Source organism: Haplochromis burtoni, unplaced genomic scaffold, assembly GCF_018398535.1.
Source record: "Haplochromis burtoni strain Fernald_Lab_line unplaced genomic scaffold, NCSU_Asbu1 Contig_21, whole genome shotgun sequence".
Taxonomy (NCBI): Eukaryota; Metazoa; Chordata; class Actinopteri; order Cichliformes; family Cichlidae; genus Haplochromis; species Haplochromis burtoni.
Genome location: NW_024582382.1, coordinates 2,177,139 through 2,190,905, shown reverse-complemented (window position 1 = coordinate 2,190,905; position 13,767 = coordinate 2,177,139). Strand labels below are relative to the sequence as shown.

The 13,767-nt window shown below is 38.1% G+C and overlaps 1 protein-coding gene across 1 annotated transcript; it reads right to left on the bottom strand.

Annotated features, from left to right (window-relative positions):
- Positions 1-1,289: 1,289 nt before the first annotated feature.
- Positions 1,290-12,148, bottom strand: galr2b (galanin receptor 2b). Its single transcript, XM_005920271.3, has 3 exons — positions 11,986-12,148; positions 8,463-8,845; positions 1,290-3,582 (listed from the first exon to the last, which is right to left on the bottom strand). The coding sequence occupies exons 2-3, from the start codon at positions 8,834-8,836 to the stop codon at positions 2,817-2,819; spliced, it is 1,140 nt and encodes a 379-aa protein (XP_005920333.1). The 5' UTR covers positions 8,837-8,845; positions 11,986-12,148; the 3' UTR covers positions 1,290-2,816.
- Between the last annotated feature and the right edge of the window lie 1,619 nt (positions 12,149-13,767).

Below are 13,767 nucleotides of genomic sequence, written 5' to 3'. Positions count from 1 at the left end.
ATGTAAAAAACTGAAAAAGAGACTTTGCGTAAGCTTTCGCTTACAGATAAGCTTGCCCAACATGTTTAATATAGAGAAATTAGTGTGCAGGTTGATGATTTAAAAAACTCCTTTAGCATGTTAACAATAAAAGCCTTGATAATGGAGAGCTGACAGCCACTAACGGACACCTGATTTTTAATGCATTATAAGAGGTTGAACACAATGTAAACTGCGCTACTTAAAGTCGGTTATTTAAACTGAACATTAACCATCAATAAAGAAATATTAGTCCAGATAAAACTGATGGGGAAAGGTTTTTTTTCTGCTTTTGATACTTTATATACAGTTTGCCAGTATTTGTAATAAGGTGTTTTCATAGTTTGGTAATACTCCTTTCACTAAAGGATTATAAAAAGCAATACGTCCAGAACTCCCCATTGCATGTAAAAATGGTTCACAAAGCTGAATACAGCAGCTTATATAACCATCATTGCATAATTAAGAATATTAAGTAAAATATTTTGGATTACTAATAGATTTCTCAAAACATACATTCCAAACATAATCTTACAATCAGATTTGTTGTTATTTTTCAAAAACAGTCATTTGCAGTATAGATAGAGACAAAATGCATACTCTTTTTGTGGATTTTGTATCAAAAATGTTTTACAATAGCAGACCAATCACTAGATCTGACAAAAATCTACAGAAAATCCTTTACAGAGCTTTTTTGTGGCTGTTGAACATTTACCCGTTTACTTCACAAACCTCTAACTCAGACAGTTTACCAAGTATGGCGGGGAAATTTTGCATGGCTCTAATTTTAAGCACCTACTCATGTTCAGTTGAATGGCCTAGATGTTAAATATTCTTTGAGCTGCTTAATGCTAAGTTTTATGAAGTAAGCTTCGCAGTAAATGAAATATTTCTTCGCTGAGTGGACAAGAAGAGCATTTGAAGATATTCAACACAAACAGTTTAAAGCTACAGTGAGTGTTGCAAAAGCAGAATTTTTTTTTCTGCTTTTGCATTGGAGAAATAAGAAAGAATTCTACTTACCTCAAGTGTTAAACAGAGCTCCTTATGTAGTATAAAATAAGCAAAGACAGATGGCACTGACCTAGCATTTTTGTTGGTGGCAGGAGAAACCAGAGTACCTTGATAAAAAAAAATACGAAGATGCAAACTCCACACAGGTTTGAACCCAGGACTCTCTTTCTGTGAGACAATAGATCTAACCACTGTTCCACCGTGTGCGAGGTAACCTCCTGGAGCTTATTTTGCTACAACAAATAACCTCAGTACAGTTTCACAGCAGAAAATAGTTTATTTGTTTTTAGGTGTGATGTACATTGTGTTTTAAATCACTTTGATAGATATTTATTTAAATATATTTTCTTAAAATGTACAACAGAGATATACTTAAGTAAGCTGTATACCATAGGATGGGATGGGAAAGTATTACAGCAAACACATTTCAGTATAATTTTGCAAAGAAACGTGTTGCATCTTGAAAGAAGTGCAATCTTTCAAGGTGAAAACTGCATCTCGCACAACCTGAACAGAAGACAACAAAGAAGCTTTGTACAGCTCTGAGGTAGGAGACAACCATACAGCAACACAAAATAGGGACACCCTGTGGGTGTGCTTTCATTTGGAAAAATAAAGCAAATGTATGATAACCAGTTCACAGTTTTTTAAATACACAAATAAAATACACTTAATACATACATTTTAAAATACATAAATCTCAATATATAAGTATGCCTTTTGAGAAACATATTTATTTAAATATAGCATTTCACACCAAACATGCCATGAATTTGTTAATCACAAAATACAATTATAGCAATAAACTATGCCCAGTTTTTTTTTTAAAGATTTCTACCAACAACTGCTTGGTATCAAATTTTGCTGACACCAAACATGTTATTTTTACTTAACATGTACCACCTGTCAATATCTTGAAAAGACAGAACAGCATCTTCATGCAAAAATACAAAACAATGAATCCAAATAACATTCTGCTCCACTTATGGAGCCCTAATGACTTGGAGGTTGAAGTAGGTCAAAATGTTGTATATAGTGCAGCTAAAATTGAGCTAATGCCGGATAAATGCCATATTAGGGCTCGAAGCACCTGAACACGAAATCTACAGTTGAACATGGTGTTGGAAATGCTAATGAATCCCATAAGATGGTCTTTATATGGAGGAGGAGCACTGCTTTGCTGTGCATTGCCATATTTCTGACTTTGATGCCTGAGCTCTAGAGGGACCCCAATCCTCCATGAAAAAGCTTGTTTGAAGTCAGAAAAGTAGCATATAGTGCTGACTCACATGAAATTCCCTCCCCAGTTGCCAACGTATTAATATTTTTTTTTTGGGATCAGGTGAAGCATACCATAACATTATAGGACAGGTTCTGTGTTGGTCCTAGAAAGTGTTAGGACAATATGAAGTCTCAAACATTGTGACAAATGACAATATGAGGTAAAGTGCAAACCATGATTAAGGCAAATAGTGAAGACAGGGGAAAGTGAGAACATTTCTCATTTAGCTTAACAATAAACATTTCTAACTTTCTAAGTAACAGGAAGTTGTTTTGGGATATAAAATATATGTTTAGGTAAGTGATAAAACAAATACATTTCTGTAGTGGACTAGCTTTATGCTCCTTAATATCTTGTCTCTCCAAATATGAACAAATCCCTGTTCATCTTTTTTGCCATCAAAAATATGAATATATGAATAGTAAATTTTTAAACATTAGCTTCAACGTCTTTCACAAAAGGCAATCTGTGCTGAGCCAATTTAGCCAATCTGAACCAGTTGTCAAGTCTGCTGCTGCTGAAAGGGCAAATTCAGGGACACGGTGGCTTCTCTTGGCTCTGCGACTGGCCTGTTGATCATTTCACATTCATTCTGTCGCACGTTCTCCTCGTTCATCTGTGACACCTCCGTAGAGCCGGCTTCAAACCCAGGCACAGTGTTGGCCACATGAACCACGTGAACCTTATTTCTCCCATGCTTACTGAGGATGCAGCTGAACACCTTCTTGAAACCTTTGCGAAAGTGTTTGGAGACCAGAGCGTACACGATGGGATTGACACAAGAGTTGGCGTAGGCCATGCAGTGAGAGAGAAGCCTGAAGGCATATGTGGTCTGATTAAATGGGAAATCTCCATACAGGTAACACAAGATCACCACGTGGTACGGCAGCCAGCATATACAGAAAAGTACAGTGACGATGATGATCATTTTGGTGACTTTGCGTTTAGCCCTCTTGGATTCTGACATGCCGTCCAGAGGGTCAACAGCCGTCCACAGGTACTTGATAGTTCGAGTGTATGAGAGGCTCACGATGAGCACAGGGATGACATAGCCAAACAGGAAGGTGCACGTATCCAGCACCTTACGATTCTGCTCCTCCCAGCCGGGGATACACACAGTGCTGTTGGCATAATCAATCAGGTCATAGTAGCTGAGATATGGACCCGCAAAGACCAGGGAAAGACCCCAGATAACTACCATGGCAACCACAGCATTACAAGGGGTTCTTAGCTCCCTGGAGCGCAGAGGATAGCGAATAGCCAGATACCTATAAAGACAAGAAAATAACATGTTTGAGCTGTAATCTAGACTGCAAAATACAGAAAAATGGGGACAGCAGGTTAAAAACTTTAGTAATTAAGTCTGAATTTATAACTGTATAAGTTAAAAAGTAGAAAGTGAAAGATTACTTGTGACTGCATATCTTTAGTCTATATAGCTGTAATGTACTTTAAATGTTTTAACTGTAATAATACAAGAACAATACAAAACAGTCAACATATCAAAAGCACTCAAGGGAGAAAAACAGCTCACATGAGTGTGTGATTATGTTGCATATGTGTCCTAAATTCTTGTATATACTCATGGATAATATAACTGACAACAATGCATTACATTTAATTAGATTTACATTCTGTAATATTTATTCTTAATTTGCAAAATAACCAGTAACCAAAGCTGTAAAACCAATTTTGTGGAATAAAAGGTGAAATATCTGCTAGAGCTTCAAGAAGCTGAAATCAATGACTTGTCATTTTATCATTGTCTTGACCTATAAAAGTCACTTGAAAGCAACAGTTTCCTCAAAGAATAATTTCAAAGGCAACAAAATAATGGAATTTTGCACACAGTCACATGTTCAACCACAATTTTCCCTATTGTGATTGTACTATAAATCCAGAGATTTATAGTAAAGATACCAGCTTTTTGGCATATTTTCCAATACAGCACTAAAAAAATTAAAGAAACACTTATTTGAAAATAAATCAGATCTCAATTGGGAACAAAAACGAAATCTACACTAATATGAACTGGATAATGTATTATGAATGAAAGGATGCCACATTATTTGATCAAAAATCAACCTACAGAGGGCTGAAGACACTGAAAATCACAGAGGATAAAATGATGTGGCACATTTGTCCATTTTACTGAAACTTCATTGCAGCAACTCAAACAGGTACTTAGTAGCTTGTAAGGCCCACATGTACTTGTATGGATGCATAACAACATTGGGGCGTGCTCCTAAAGAGATAATACACAGTGTCCTGTGGGATCCTCCTCCCAGATATGGACCAGGCCATCACAAAGCTCCTGACCGAAACATAATTCCCCTCAGGTGTTCTATTAGATTTATGTTATGCGAGTGTGGGGGCCAGTCAATGATATCAGTTCCTTTATTCTCCGAGAACTGCCTACATACACTCACCACATGAGGCTGGGCATTGTCACATACCAGGAGGAACCCAGGACACAAACCAGTGCAGTCAGACCATCACTGACCCATCCACAAAATGGTCATGCTGAACAATGTTACAGGCAGCATAATGTTCTCCATGGCTTCCTTCATGTGTGTCCCATTTGCTCACCCACCTGCTGTGGGAAAGGATAGGGTGCCAGTGGTGGACTTGCTAGTTTTGGTATTCTATGGCAAATGCCAACTGGGCTACACAGTTTTGGACAATGAGGACATCTTAAGTTATTTCTGATTGTTCAGAGAGATTCACACAAGTGTCCAGCTGAAGGTCATTTTGTAGTGCTCTGGGTGTGCTCATCTTATTCTTACTTGCACAAAGATCCTCTGATGGCTAAAGGAACTTCTACGGCCCTATCTAATGCTCCTAGAGTAACTGCCTGGAATATCATGCTCTTGTGCTTGACTGTGCTGGGAGACACATCAAACTTTTCAGCAATGGCACATATTAAAGTCACCGTGGGGGGTTGGGAAGCGTATCTGTAACCGGAAGGTCGCCGGTTCGATCCCCGGGCTCTCTGTCCTGGTCGTTGCGTCCTTGGGCAAGACACTTTACCCTACCGCCTACTGGTGTTGGCCAGAGGGGCCGATGGCGCGATATGGCAGCCTCGCTTCTGTCAGTCTGGGCAGCTGTGGCTACAATTGTAGCTTGCCTCCACCAGTGTGTGAATGCGAGAGTGAATGAATAGTGGCATTGTAAAGCGCTTTGGGTGCCTTGAAAAGCGCTATATAAATCCAATCCATTATTAAAGTGCCATCCTGGAGGAGCTGGACTACCTCTAGTGCATCTCTAAGTAATTTCATTGACAACAAAGCACCTGAAATTGATTAACCACCCTCTCTGCTACTTAACCGACCAGATCAGTATCCCAGAAGTTTAACTGACTTGATTAAAAAGTGTTTCTTTAATTTTTTGAGCAGCGCAGTTGCATCCTTTGAGTAGGTATTATTGTAACAGTAGTGCCACCTATACATTCACAATGAATTCACTCACACTGAAGTTTTGTGGTTGACTGGTAATCATTCACTTACTCCACTGCTGTTTGTTGGTTCTACTGAATAAGACACCTTAGAGACAGTAATATCCAGAGAGAGGGCTTTTAGGCTTTTTCCAGTAAGACGAACTTGCATAAATTGTAAAACAGCAGGAATAACAGAAAACATGCTTGGTGCTGTGCTTTTGATTTTACTCAGCAGGTAGGAGATGAAGGCGCAAATCCCACAAGACACTATGATGCTTTCAATAAAAGCTGTCTCTTTCAATAATCTTACAGCATACTGATTATCACATATTATCTCTGCAGTTGGAACCTCATCATTTCTTGGTTGGTTAGTCTTTAAATATTTGGCATATTTAACATGCTGCTTTATGTGTTATATGTTCTCCAAGGGAGTATTTTGCCAAAGGCAGGAATTCTCAGAAAACAAAATGTCCATGTCCTTGCTTTTCACATTTGTAGGACACTTCAGAAAGCCCAGTAGAAACTGAGAAAACAGCCTCTCTGGTTTTTGAAAGCTCAGTGAATTGGGGCCACGGTGTTTTACATTAAATTCAAAAAGCAGTCACTTTGAACCTGCTGGTAACTTGAAACCTCAGTGGTTTTGAAAACTACAAGTATTCAGACATTACTCTTTAGTTAAATTGAATTATCTTTATAAGGATTAATATAAAACAAATGGGTCTGTTTATGCACTCATGGCAGAAATGAACTCTTTATGTATCCAAATAATGTTTTAAACAGAAACAACATTTATGAATGATTCATCTGTGAGCCTTTTTAATACATAATTCTGCACCATAAAAACAGAGAATACATATTATCTGCCTGCAGATAGCACATTCAGCAGCAAGTCATCCCTTTACACCGTTTTGTCTGTGTGTGTGTGTGTGTGTCAGTGCTGCTATTCCCCCAGGCTTATCTGTGGCTTAATTTCTGCTGGGGATTCTTGGTGTAAACTGTAACAGTTAGCTTTTTCTATGCGATGTTGCTGTTTTTGTTTTGTTTTTCCTTAATAATCAGTGAAAGACAAAGGAAGAAGACAGGACATGTTCATTACCCTCCCGACTCAGGTGTTACTGTTCTTTTCCACACTGAGGGGGAAATGACTATTGAATCCTCTGGAGTGTAAACACAGCCAGTGTGAACAGAGGGGTCTGCTGGAGAGGGCAGCTGCACACTTACAGCTCATATTGACTGATTATTGCTGCCCAACAGCTATAATGATGGCTTACGGCTTATTCTCCGAGGGATATAATTTTTAGCTTCTGGAGTCCATGTTTAAACTCCAGGTGCGAAAAATGCATTTGTGACCAATTAAATGTGTAATTTTTCGCAGACATTGTGGGAGAGTAAACAAAATAAAGCACAACAAAAAAAACTAACAGCGTGACCAGGCAAATAAAAGCTTTCTCAATGCTTTCCTTAGGGAGTTTTGAAGGCTTATTGTATGTCCTAGAAATGAAAAACAATGGATTCAGTCATTCAGTTTTTCCCAAAATCTTGGCAGATTGATGTATTTTTTTTCTTCCTTTATTTAAAACTATATTTGTTGTCATATTTGCAATGTAGCAGGTGGAATATCACATTTTTCATCATTTACACAGGCATTTTTCATCCCACCTTTAAACTAAATTTGTATTTGAGCCCAGATATTTGTGCCCTCAATATCCTTCTCATTTCCTCTCTTTAAAAAATTTATGTCCTTGCATTAAATAATTTCCTTACATTAATAATCCATGCCCTTGCTTGTTTTTCTCTTCTCCTTTCTCTTAGATAGAAGACACTAGAAAGCACTGGCGATACACATTGGCATCAAAGACACTGAATGTCTTAGATGTTAGAGAAAGAACATGTCGGCTTTTAACATGTTTTGTGCAATATCCAAATACCTACATTTAGAGTTTAACAATAAAGGACAGACTGTGAGAGACACAGCTATAGCTGTTGATTTGATGGAAGTAATTTCTGTGTACAACAAGCTTGAGGCTAATATTTTCTAGATTAAAGAGAAATATGTGAGTGTGTGATTAATTAGGTTTATTTTAATTTCAGTTCCATTTTTTTTGTGTTAAAAAGTATGTGCCACCTGAGTTCCCTGAAAATTTATGTTGACACCAAGAAAATGACCAACAGCTACTCATAGTTTGATTAATAGAATATTAGTAATGAATAATATCATTTTGGGTGATATATCCAAGCACAAACATAGAGACAAAGAAATAAAGCAAATGCTTAAATTGCTGTGGCTCAGACTTCGGTGGTAGATCTGCTAAATGAAACGTAGGTGGTTTGATTTTGTTTTCTTTTTCTTGTTAGCCAAAATGATCGTCCTGTTTAATAAAACAGAGTATTGCAAGGCATGTTGCTAACCAAGCTAGCTAGTCTTAGCTATCAGCTATCAGCTAAGGCTAGCTAGCCTTAGCTAGCCTTAGCTGATAGAAAAATAAGAGCAATAACGAAGTGGCAATAGCCAACATAGCAAACTTCACTTCAAAATGTTATCCACAAATGGGAGATGTTATATATAGGCTATGCATTTATCAAGCAAATAGAACACATATGATTGATTTCAGATTCTTAAATATGATAATTTGCTAATTTCTCTGTTCTTTGTGGGTGAAATTTGCTTTAGATGTTCGGTATTTCAGCAAAACAAGTATTTTGAAGCAATACCTGTCAACAGACACGGTGGCCAATGTGAAGCTGCTGGCGTACATGGTAAGGTTGATAAAGAAGTGGACGACTTTGCACATGAAGGAACCGAATACCCATCCCTCCAGAGAGTAGATGGTAGCTTGGAAAGGAACGCAAAAGATGATGAAGAAGAAGTCAGCCACGCTCAAGTTGAGTATGAACAGATTGGTCGTGTTGTACGCGACCTGTCCGCTTCGCAGCAGTACAGCGAGCACCAAACTGTTGCCAATGGTGCCGAGCAGGAATATGAGAGAGAAGACCACTGACACAATCACACTGGTGGGGTTCAGTTGATAGCTTTCAGATACATTGGCCTGCCCTCCCGGCCAGGTGAAATCCTCAAAGTCTGACATTGTGCAGGTCTGGAATGAGAGAAGAAAGGAGACAAATGTTAGACACCACTATCTTGGTGGTTTTAGAGTCACTTCTGTGTACGTCTTAAATCCCATTAACTGATAACACTGTTGTCCGAGCCAAACCCTTTCTTATCGGCTTATGCACTGGTGGTCGATGTTGACAATATGATGAAGAGGTAGTTTCTTGACAAGTTATTTACAACTTTTCAGAGTATGCAAAAAAAGGCTGCATGCACCAGAGGATTTTTTCATCCAAATAATCCCTAGTTGGCTCATGTTACACGTATTAATAAGACAACAATGAAAGGCTGCTTTTAATTGGCTGATGTTTTTAACAGATGTACTGGGAATATTTTGAGTGTTTAATTGCAAGAAATTTTGCCTTTAAATGTTACAGGATGAATTTCAGTGGTATTGCTTATTTTATTCCCTTTATCACAGCATTAAGTATTTTTATTAATCTTTCTAGGCTTATTCATGTTTGGGAGACTTGCAGTTAACAGTTTGCTGCTGTTTAATCATACATCATAGCTGCTGGTTTTGAATATGAAGCAGGTGGTTTTCAGTTTAGTGGATCAATCCATTAACAGGTGCTGATTGAGTAATTCTCCTTTGTAATTCAAGGAATTTTTGCAATGCTCACCGGCAAAATCACTCTGTGAAAATCAGAAGACCAGAAGCTCATCTCTGCTTGAGGGGATTTGCTCTCAGGAAGATTACATCAGAAGGGATCATCTGTTCATGATGACAAATGGTGAGCAGAGTATTTTTTTTTCTTTGTGTTTCTTTCAGTTTTTGACCAGCAACAATATCATATTAGAGCTTGTGATGTGCTGCAGTTTCATAAAGTGATGTCTCCAGTGAAATCAGGGTGCACTTTCGGCCATTTTTGGTAAATTGTTTTGTGACAAGTGGCGCAAAATAAGGACTTGAAAGTAAAGAAGTGCTCTTAATTGTGACTTAGCGAGACATACATGAGGTAGTCTCCAAATGTTTTATTCAAGCCCTTTTATTTGTCTGATTTCAGCTAGATAAAAATGTTTAATCAGCGGTTTTTAATTATTATTATTCCCAGCTGTCATTTAATAATACTATTAGCTTCTGGTTGTCATTAAAAAGAATGCTTGCTGAGCACATAAGAGCCTAGAGTTTGCTTTGTGTGCTTTGTCCTTTTGGGCCATAAATATTTAATTCAGAAAATTCTGAGTACCATTATAGGTAGCTGGAAACAAATACACTGCTTCCAGCTATTGGGAATACTAATTTTTCTACTGAGTGAACTTCAAGAAAACACTGACATTGGTTCCTAATAAGACATCACAAAAGAAATCAATGATTTATCATCTTTTAAGGATGGGCTGAAAAAATATTTGAAAAGTCAATATTTTCCTTTTAATCTTTTTTTTTTTTTTTTTTGTATGTCATGTATGCCATTCAATTTGAGCAAAATAAAAAACACACATAAAGCCGATATTTTGAACAGATTATTATTTTCTTAACAATTTATTTATTTGATTGTTATGCCCGGCCATGAAAGCGACTAAAGACAGAAAACCATCCACATATTTGTTGACACCCATCTTTGTCTACCAAGCTCAAACTACAAACATCAAAATCAAAAGAAAAGAAGAAGAAAAAACATTTTTAATAATAGATTGCATTTATATAGCACTTTTCAGGGCCCTCAATGCACTTTACAACTCCACTATTCATTCATTCACTGGTGGAGGCAAGCTACAGTTGTAGCCACAGCTGCCCTGGGGCAGACTGACAGAAGTGAGGCTGCCATATTGCGCCATCAGCCCATCACCAGTAGGTGGTAGGTGAAGTGTCTTGCCCAAGGACACAACAACCGAGACTGTCCGAGCCGGGGCTTGAACCGGCAACCTTCCGGTTACAAGATGAACACTCAATTTTTTTTATGAAAGACGTGGTGAATGATTAATGCTTTGAGTCTGTGGTAGCAGAAATGTAACTGCTTGTAAAAGAAATCACTGAGCTTGGGTGAAATTACAGCATGGACACGTTCCGACTGCAAATGGACAGAGTGGATTTTAATTTGCCAGTCTCCTTATAAATTATGAAGAAATCAATCTTCTGTTTTTTTTAAGAGAGGGAAGCAAAATCAAAATGAAAAACAAATGCTGTTAATGCAGATAATAAATCGTCGTATGTTGTGGCTTACTTTGACTCACTCTCAGCCTTTTTTGCTTTTATGTATCAGTCCTCAGCAAGCTGAAGATTAATTATTGAACATTGCTATTAAACATTCAGCATCCTTTGGGTATTACACTGTACTGCCATCTACATCCACATAATCAAAATTGTGACAGAGCAAAATTAGGAGATATACTGATTACAGTCAGTGGCAAGTAAGTGGAACTTAAAGTCGTGAGAGGAGATAAAGTAATATATCCTCATTAACCTTACAAAGAGACAGGAGTATAATATCAGCTGGTTGTTGCTGCAGAGGTATTTTCCTCACAGCTTTGAGTTCATGCCAGGCTTTAACTTTCTCAAGCATGGTGAAGATGAGTCCCCTTCTTTCCCACTAGGAAAGGTAGTTGGGGCTGATATTACATTTCCAACTGCAGAGGGATATCTTGGCTAAGACTCCACTGAGCAGGGAACATGTTTAAGCCTCAGTGGAATCGCAGAAAACAGAGACCCGTATACACGAGTTTGATCGTCTCATAGCAGAGCGTGCAGTACCTAACAGGTTGTGAAATTTACAGACTGTGGTTGAACTGCAGACTGAATTTTCGGTGGAGAAGCAATGAAAATAGCAGAGCTAGAGAAAAAATAGAAGTGCGATGGGGATGTAGGGCAGCCTGAAGCAGACATTGCCAAATGCGGCTTTATTGTGAGTCTAAAAATAATGACCACAGAGAAGACATTGCATCACTGGATTTCACATCATTATCAATAAGAAACAGAGCTCGAATAGAGTATGTCATTTTAAATCTTCATGTCCGGCAAACTTTAAATATCAGCAGAGGGGCTACAACATTGTTGCATCCTATAATCAGGTGATACAAATATGCTGATAAATATAGACCGCAAATGTTCTATACATACGAATGTTTACACTGCATGAACAGCAGAATTAGCATGCAGATCAGGCAGATGCAGTATGATAAACCTACCAGATGGGTGGACAGTATCCAAAGCGTCAGTACTCCTCTCAGATTAGGAATGACACTCCCAGACCCTTTCTGTTGAGATGCTCATACTCTTTGCTGTGAAACCTCTGTTCTACCAATGCACACTGATATCTGCCTCCCGTTGCTGGTATCTTACTCTTTCTCCGCCCCCCCACCCCCACCACTCTTTCTCTGGTGAGGACTCCTCCTCCACATTCACTTTAATGTTCACACTTCACTGCAGAAAAGCATTGCAGAGCCAAGGTATGAAGGCAAGCCGCAGCAACTGGCGGTCTATTCATGCTCACTGTAAAATCAGGGGGATCACTGACAAATAACCACAATAAGTGGCAGTGATAGCCCGTCTCTAAAGACTACTCTGCACCCAAGCCATCCTGCCCTCAAATGAGGTGCTGGTCTTAGCATTTAGGCTTTACCCTATCTTACAGGTTTGTAGCGAGTTTAGCTGAGGGGGAGAACAATTCAATTTACTCAATTCAAGAGGGAGCAAAGGGAATGCAGTATTGTCAGTGGTGGAAGTTGAATTATTGGGTAAAGTTAGGCCAACATTAGGTTTTGATATTTAAAGGGGTGTAAAGTCAATAGGGAATGCAATCCATTTTACTGAATGGATGCTGCTGTGATGTCACATGACCAGTGTCAGAGACTATTTAACTGCAAGTAATTAAACAGAGTTAAAATTAGTAGTTGTTTGCTGGATGTTGGACTACTACTGTTAAACATGAATTTGTAAAGCTGAATGTGAATATTTCAGGTTTTTTCTAGTTACAAGTTTTAATTTTTGTTATTTTGTAGTAGTTTCACAGAGGTTGTTGCATGTCGTTTTAAAAGTGTCCATTAGATGCAGTGCTTCCTCCTGATGGATATGTACATACACCCAGCAAATATGGGGAAAATGTACTTATTTATTTTTACTGCACAATAAAAAACAGAATGGTCATTAAATACACATAAATAATACTGCACATGCAACATGTAAAACAAGGAAATTGAGATTTTTCTGTATTATATGTATTTCTCAGTTTTATGCTGGTATTATGAAGAGAAACATTTGGAAGAGCCCATGTTTACTACTGCATTGTATTTGCTTTTAACTGAGAGACTGAGCTTGTGACCAAATCTGTGTTCCAGCTGTTTTGACCAGTAAAACAGTTTGCGGTCTCTCATGTTGTAATGTCTCTTTCAAAATGCCCCAAATGTTTTCAGTGGGTTACAAGTATATCATATTAAAAAACAGCATGCAGGTATAAAACTGTATTTTTGCACCAATGAGGACAATCCCAACATTCCTGTTATGGTGTGCAGCATACGGAAACTGGACAAGTAGAGAACAAAAGAAATGTCAGAACTAGAAAATTACTAGAAATAGAAAAACCCAAGAAATGTATGGCTCTTCATTTGATCCATCCACTGTTTGCCAAAGCCTCATCAGAAATGTACTCAGTGGAAGGGTGGCTGTCAAAAACCTCTTAAGGAAGGTAAACAGGAGAAAAGCCAAATTGCACAAGAACTGGATTAAAAAGTGGCATCTCATGGAGTGATGAAAATTTAAAATTTATGGTTCACATTATTATTAATATGTACAGAGGATATCAGGAGAGAGGCACAAGAGTGAGTATCATTCAGTAAAAAGGACTAGATGTTACAGTCCCTAATAATGCATTGCTGTAAATGGAGAGACTCTTGAGGGATGGCTGTTATGAGGAAAGGCAGCACAGAAACTTTACCAGCAGCACATATCGTTGTGTGCCTCAACTTTCGGTC

Excerpts from the sequence above, each read along its gene's own strand:
- galr2b (XM_005920271.3), bottom strand. The coding sequence starts at position 8,836 with ATGTCAGACTTTGAGGATTTCACCTGGCCGGGAGGGCAGGCCAATGTA. Across the intron at positions 3,583-8,462 it reads GCCACCGTGTCTGTTGACAG|GTATCTGGCTATTCGCTATC; the intron begins GTATTGCTTCAA and ends TTGTCTTTATAG.